A 7,854-nucleotide genomic window follows, 5' to 3' on the forward strand; every position below is an offset into this window, starting at 1 on the left:
CCATTGCTTTCTTTTTTTTTACAAGCAAGGCTGAAAACCCAACCTGCCCAACACAATTTCCAATTCCACAGATTGAAAATCCAATTTGCCAAACAACTTGCATAATGAGACATAATGAAAATCTCTAGGATTCCAAATCCTAGATTCGTATACTTGAGAAAAAAAAAAATAATAATAAATCCAATCGAAGCTGCCAAATAACCCATTACGTAAATACCCATTTCGGGTTCATACACATACATCTACATCTACATAATCCAACGGCACAAATGCCACCTACCCATGAATGCCACAATACCCGCATTTCTTTCCATAATCCAACGGCACAAATTCCACATTTCCACATATTTACCAAATCTTGTTATAACTAGAAAAAAAAAAAATTTTAAAATTAAAAAAATTTAAAAAAAAGAAAAAACCCATCAAAACCCACATACCCATTTCAAATCCATACTCGCATACGTCTACATACACATTAAATTAAATGAAGAAATAAGCCATCTACATTCAAAAATCCAAACAAGATCTAAGAAAAATGGCTAAAAAATACCACATACCCATGTATGCCATCACATCCACACCCACATTTCATTTTCCATGCCTAAATATCCACATTTTCACATATTTACCTAATCCTATTGTAACATTTAAATAAAATAAAACCAAACATATGGATGTATTAGTACTAAAACCCCACATTCTAAAAATGATCCATACATGCACATCAACGTCCATATAACATTAAGAAAGAAACAAGCTATTTCCATCAACAAAATCCCACACATCCATGTGTGCTATCATACCCATGTGCCCACATTTCATCAGATCTAGATTTTAAGGCCCACCCAACAAAACCCAAATCACATTCATCGATTTAAAATACACATATATAGATAAAGCTTAAAATCTCTCATCTACACTGTGTGATCCTTGAACAGCCCCTACTGTAAGGGTGAGCTGGGCCCCTGGCCTTGTAACAGTTGTGGGTGTAGTAAGATCTGCCAGAGCGAGGTGGGCATGGGATCCTATTGGCTGAGAGGGCTCCATATGATATGTAGTAGTGTATGCGCCAGTACAGAGCCCTTCTAGCACTCATCATCATGCCATTGACATCAACATCTTCATCTTCCATGTCATCATCAAAACCATACATGGAGTTGCTGTATGGCCATTCAAGTGACTCAGTGGTCAGCTGCATGGAGGAGCTGCCATCCACTTGGGCTTGTATACAATGGGTGTAGGTGGAGATGAGGAGGAGAGAGATGAGGAGAGTTGGAAGGGACGGAGAGGCCATGGGGGGAGTGTGTGCAAGAAACAGAGGGTTTTGGTTTGTTTAAGAGGGTGTGAAGGGGTGTGGGGCCCACTATCACAAGTGCTAGAGAGAGTTATGAGAGAGGACGCGGAATGGGTACTGCCCCGCTGGGACCTGGCCAGAGACGGACGGTCCTGTTAGGGGATCTGTACGGCCCATTGTGATATATATCTTTTATCCAAGCCGTCCGTCCATTTTTGAAAGATCATTTTAGACATGAGCCCAAAAAGTACGTAGATCAAAGGCTGTAGTCGACCACACTACAGGAAGCAGTGGTGACAATGACACTACCGTTGAAACCTTCCCAGGGCCCACCGTGATGTTGATTTTCCATCCAACCGGTTAATAACGTCACATAGTTCTGGATGAAGGGAAAACATAAATATCAGCTTGATCCAAAACTCCTGTGGCCCCCAAGAGTTTTTCAGCAGTAGGCTTTCAATTCCCACTGTTTTCTTTGGTGTGGTCTACTAGATCCTTCGATCTGACTTATTTTTTGAATTATACCCTAAAATGGTCTGTTTAAATGGTCGAACGGCATGGATAAAACATATATATCACGGTAGACCCATAGAGCCCCTGACAGGACCGTGCGTCAGCTGGGTCCTGATTGAGGGTAGTACCCAATCCGCGTCCTAGGGAGACGGACCGACACGGATACGCTACTACAGCGTACGGAATAACCTCTGTGGGGCCACATCTGATGTATGTGTCCTATCCACGCTGTCCGTCCATTTTTTAAGATAATGTTTGTGCATGATCCCAAAATTGAAACATATCTAAATCTCAAATGGACCACAAAACAGAAAACAGTAAACAGTGGGGATATTAGCGTCCACCGTTGAAACCTTCCTACCACCCTCAACAATGTTTATGTGTCATCCAACCTGTTCATGAGGTCACACAGACATGGATGAAGGGAAAACAAATATATCAGCTTGATCCAAGACTTCGGTTGACCCCAGAAGTTTTAAGTGTAGCCATTCAATTTCAACTCTTTCCTTTGTTGTGGTCGACTTAGGATTTTGATATTCTTTATTTCTATGTTCGTGACCTAAAATGATTTGAAAAAATGAATGGACGGCGTGGATAATGCATATATGTCACGGTGGGCCTCACAGAGTTTACTCAGTACGCTCTAGCGTGCTAAGTAACTCAGTACGCAATATGCGTCCACGGAAGACACATTCACATGCCTATGGATGGATGTCAGATGAGTGTTGTACGGGCAGTAATTTGGCTACTCGCGCGAGTATCCAACCGTGATTACTCTCTGTACACGTGCCCATGTGATTACGTGTGAGAGATCAGACGCGTTATTTGAGCGGACGTCTCGTGACTTGAAAATCAAGACGGTTTGGTAATCAGGTGGACCGCAGAATGCGTGAGTACTATGATGTAGCGTGCATTGAGTGACATTACAACTAAGATACATGCTAGGTTCCCAGCGTGGCACACGTGGCGTGAACCTCATATCCAAGCCATCCAAATGTCAGTGACCACCATCAATAGATTGTAGTCCAAAAATGATGCGGAACGCATGATAGCCTTATTGATGGGCATCGACGGTGAAATTAAAAATCGTAAACAGTCCAAATTCAACAAAAAAGCAAATCTTCAATCACAACCGTTTACTAAATCAGATTTCGAGCATATGACCCATCTAACTTGATCATAATGCTCTAGCCCGTTTGGATTTGAGCCACATGCTACGTGTATGTAGCAGAGCCTCGTACATATGGAAAATACATCGCACTCGTGTATGCAACCTTAACTCACACGCGTTAATACTCGATCGGCGGGAGCGCGATTCGAAATCCTACGACGCGGATTAGCTACTGACATGTTGAGAGCAGCGAGAGTGGCTACTGAAGTGACGTCATCAAGTTATGTGGGCCTCACCATGATGTATATTTTGTATCCGCACTGTTCATCCATTTTGAGAGATTATATTAAGTCATGGTACAGAGGATAAGTCCGATCCCAAGCTTGAGAGTATCCCACCGCAGAAAACAGTGGGGGAGAGTGACTCCCCCGGATGAAAAGTTCTAAGGCCACGAAGGTTTTAGATCAAGCTAATATTCTTGTTTTCCCTTCTTTCATGTCTGCATTAATACATGAACAGGTGGATCTCAAATAAACATAATGCTAGACCTTTGGAAGGTTTCAACGGTGAGTGTTATTCCCCCACTGTTTTCTGTAGTGGGGTCCACCCCAGCCTTGGATCTGTCTTATTATTTGGAGCATGCCCTGAAATGATCTCTCCAAATGTATGGACGGTGTGGATATAACAAATACGTAGGGCCCACATAACTTGGTGACGTCACTTCAATAACGAATCTCGCTGCTAAACCTGTCAGTATCCAATCCGCGTCCCGAAATCCTACTCACGAGCCGAGAATCGAAATTGGTTTACAGCTGTAGAGGAGACACGTTACGCGGTTGAGGCATGGGATAGCGTGCGCCGTTTCAGAACCATAAAAGCTATGAGTGTTGAGTGGCAAGGAGTTATCCTACGCATCCTTTGGAGGAAAAGACAAAAAAGCACGGTTGGCAATTTGCTGTAGAAGGCAGTGTTAACTGTTGCAAACGGGCATAACCGTTACTGTTATGACGTGGACTTTGTAACGGCGAAATACCTGGCTAAGAATGTGCAACAGATCAGCCCCGTCCATCATGGCACCACCACGCATCCTAAAAATCAGTCCATAGGCGGACTACTCCATAGAGAATACGGGCCCAGTTTCGTTTTGCTGTCAATCTTAGCCTCCTTATTAAAACTGGGCCCCACCTCTGATGGGGGTGTTTGGCACATGGCAGTGGGAAGGATTATGTGGGATGGGATTTTTTTTTATAAAAAAAAGAATTATTATATATATATATATACACACAGGCACGTCAAGGGCTTTCACCACTGATGGGTACTCGAACCCTTGACCCAGTGTTAAAACCCTTGGAAGTCTACCACCCGAGTAAGAGTAATGACCCAGGCATGACTGGATTGCCTCCTAGTTATCGTGAGATAAGCCTAATCCCATGATATGGGATTCAGTATTTGGTTTGCCGCACATTGAATGGTTATACACGGTATCATTTGAAACTAGTGAGAACAATAAATATATGTTATATTAAAGTAGTTCATCTATTTTATAACCTCATTTTATGGCATGGGCTAAGGTAGATTCAAAACTTATGTGGCCATAAAGAAGTTTTTAACGATAGGTGTTCAATTCCCACTGCTTTTTGTAGTAGTGTCCACTTGAGCTTTAGATCTACCTAATTTTTTGGCTCATGCACTAAAATGACTTCGAAAAATAGGTGGACAATGTGGATATAGCCCACACATCGTGGTGCAACCTACACAACTTGTTAACATTAAGTAGAATCGGCACGGATCAAATGCAATTTCATCTTATTTAATTCCAAGCTTTTCCATTCTTCCCAAACATTGAGTGGAATCTGCGGCATGAAACTAAATACAACTCCATCCCACCTAATCCCATCTAATACCATGCGCCAAACACCCCCTAATGGCATGGATTAGGTACTGCCCCCACTAGGACCCATCAGAAATGGGCAGTCATGTAAGGGGTTCTTTGAGGCCCACCGTGATGGATCATTTTAGGGCATTAGCCACAAAAGGAGTCAGATCGAAGGCTCAAGGGAACACATCACATGAAGCAGTGGCGATTTAAAGTCTATTGACGAAAGCTTTTAAGGCACCGTAGTTTTGATCAAGCTCATATTTATGTTTTCTATTTACTCCGTGTGACGGTACGAAGAATAGTAAATAGACATTATGGTAGGTCTTAGGATATTTTCAACAGGAAGAGTTCAATCCTATTACTTAATGGGGTGTGGTCCACTTTAGCTATCAATATGCCTACTTTTTGGGCTAATGTGTTAAAATAATCTATCAAAATAAATGGACGGCATGGATCAAATATATAGATCACAATAGGCCTCACAGAACCCATGGCATGGCTATCCATATCTAGCTAGGTCCTAGTGGAGTAGTACCAATCCGCGCCTCCTCCTGAATCCACCGACAGGTTAGATGGTAAATAACACTACAGTGGACCTGGGAAGCTTTTAATGACGATTGTTTAATGACCACTATTGCTGTCCACCTAAGATTCAGCTCTGCTTCATTTTGAGGCACATGTTCAGCTACCAAAACAGATGGACAATGTAAATATATGATGCATACATCCAGGTGGTCCCCATGGTCAGAGTTGCACCCTCCTATTGGATCGACTGGCAGCTAATCTATGTCCTGATTTTTTGAGAATTCATTCATCCAAGTGTGGTGCGACACTTGAGTGGATCATATGGAACATGCACTGTAGATAGGACAATATTCTTTAGACAGTTTTCATAAGACATTTCATCTCAAAGAGCACCAATTGCACTGAGTAAACTCTATGAGCCACCGTAATGTATTTCTTATGTATATCATCCATCCATTTTTCCAGCTGTTTCTAGGGCATGAGCACAACATCAAAGCATAGCCAAGCTCAAGATAGACCACACCATAGGAAAAGTAGGATAATCAAATCCACCGCTGAAACCTTCCCAAGTCTCAAAGTAATGTTTATTTGTCATCGAAACTGTTCATAAGTTCATACAGACATGGATGAAAGGTAAACACAAAATCAGCTTTGGCAAAACACAAATATCAGCTTGATCTAAAACTTCAAAACTTATATGGCCAGCAAGAAGTTTTCAACCGTCAGTAGGCATTCAATTCCCACTATTTCTTGAGGTATGATCTACTTAGCTTTTCATATGCTATAACTTTGGCTCATTCCCTAAAATGTGCTGATAAAATAGACTAATAGAGCTAATAAGACTCTTTCCTAAATAGAAGCCCAAGTAAATGGATAGCCTAGATAAGACAATTTCCTTGACAGAAGCCCTGGCATGGAGTTCCCTCATTTCCGCCCACAATTCTAGGTCCTAATGGACCTCATACAGTCCAGATCCTTTGCTTGTCACAAGTAAATAATTCCTCCTACATCATGAATAGTCCACATTCTTATTGACATTGTCAGCACTGCTACGTTAAATACAGTGTATGATGATATGGTCCATTTATATTGCAACAAGCAGGATTTTCCCACTTGTGGCAAGTAGAAGATCCGGATTCTTACCCAGTAGGCAATTCATGTCCCATGTAGACTATTGGGGACATTTTATTTTTTATGTAAGAGGTAATTACTTGGTAGATGGGTAATAATTACTTACCCAGGTAATTTCCACCAAGGATGGCTGCCAAAAGAATGTAGTGCCCACTGTGATGTATGTGGCTTATCCACACCGTTCATCCTATATGTCAGCCTCATTTAGGGCATAAACCCAAAAATGAGGCAGATCCAAAGCTCCAGTGGACCACACCATAGGAAACAGTGGAAATTGGATGCTTACTATATAAAAATTTGTGTGGCCCTCAGAAGTTTTGGATGAAACTAATATTTGTATTTACCCCTTATCAATGTCTTTATGACTTCATGAACAAGTTAGATGACAAATAAACATCAATGTGGGTCCAATGAACAAAATAACTTTCAACGGTGGACATTTAAGGCCATAGTTTCCTGTGGTATGGGCCACTTGAGCGTTGCATCTGTCTCAATTTTGGACCTAGGCTCTAAAATATTTTCATAAAACAGATGGACAGTGTGGATATGTCATGCACATCACAATGGGGTCCACAAATTTAAATTAGCTTTTTTGGACCAATTTTCCATATGAAGATATACTTGAAATTTCAAACAAGTTATAAGGTAACAATGAGCCTTTTACCGGGTATTTCCCTGATACATGAAAAATCAAACAACCCCTTAATTTCATTTATCTGAAATATATATATTTTTTATGCATGCATGGTTCACTTGATAAACAGAGAAATTAGGAACATTCAAGTGAAAAATAAGAATTTTATCAATTTTCTACCAGGCTTCGGGCTTGGGATTGTTATGCTAGGCCATGCTAGTCTTGGGCTGGGCTGGGCATTTGTTCTCTTGTGTTAGGCCAAGCCCATCCAACTACCACCCATAATCTATCACAAGCAGACTTGAATGATGAATTTATGGTCGACAATGGAGATTAGATTGCACCATCGATGCACTTGCGATTGCAGTTGTCTGTCACAATTATTCAATGCAGTGTACTTTGTTACAGCAATACCTGTTGGGGGCAAAAATACAAGTCCGGGGACTCGGACTTAATGCCTCGGGACTCGGACTTGATACCTCGGGTCGCCGAAGGATGCGTCAAATCCGAGGCATGGTTCGCTAAACCGAGACAATGGTTGAGTCGGTTCGAACGACTTATCAGCGTTCCGGGCATGTGTCGGGCGGACCGCCTTGCAAGACCGACCGTCGCTAGGTCAGATCTCATCCCGGATATCTTGGGATAAGATCTCCGACCCCGAAGCTCACGGGATCGGATAATGGCTCAAGATGGGCACGATCCTATCCCCGTGATACCCGAGAAGATCCCGCGCTCAATATCAGGAGGACCCCAGCAGCTATAAAAGG

The 7,854-nt window shown here is 42.0% G+C and overlaps 1 protein-coding gene across 1 annotated transcript; it reads right to left on the reverse strand.

Annotated features, from left to right (window-relative positions):
* Positions 1 to 910: 910 nt before the first annotated feature.
* LOC131234523 (protein RALF-like 34) lies at positions 911 to 1,294 on the reverse strand. Its single transcript, XM_058231463.1, has one exon. The coding sequence runs from the start codon at positions 1,292 to 1,294 to the stop codon at positions 911 to 913; it is 384 nt and encodes a 127-aa protein (XP_058087446.1).
* Positions 1,295 to 7,854: the final 6,560 nt, after the last annotated feature.

The sequence above is a fragment of the Magnolia sinica genome, chromosome 19 (genome assembly GCF_029962835.1).
Source record: "Magnolia sinica isolate HGM2019 chromosome 19, MsV1, whole genome shotgun sequence".
NCBI classification, from domain to species: domain Eukaryota; kingdom Viridiplantae; phylum Streptophyta; class Magnoliopsida; order Magnoliales; family Magnoliaceae; genus Magnolia; species Magnolia sinica.

Excerpts from the sequence above, each read along its gene's own strand:
- LOC131234523 (XM_058231463.1), bottom strand. The coding sequence starts at position 1,294 with ATGGCCTCTCCGTCCCTTCCAACTCTCCTCATCTCTCTCCTCCTCATC.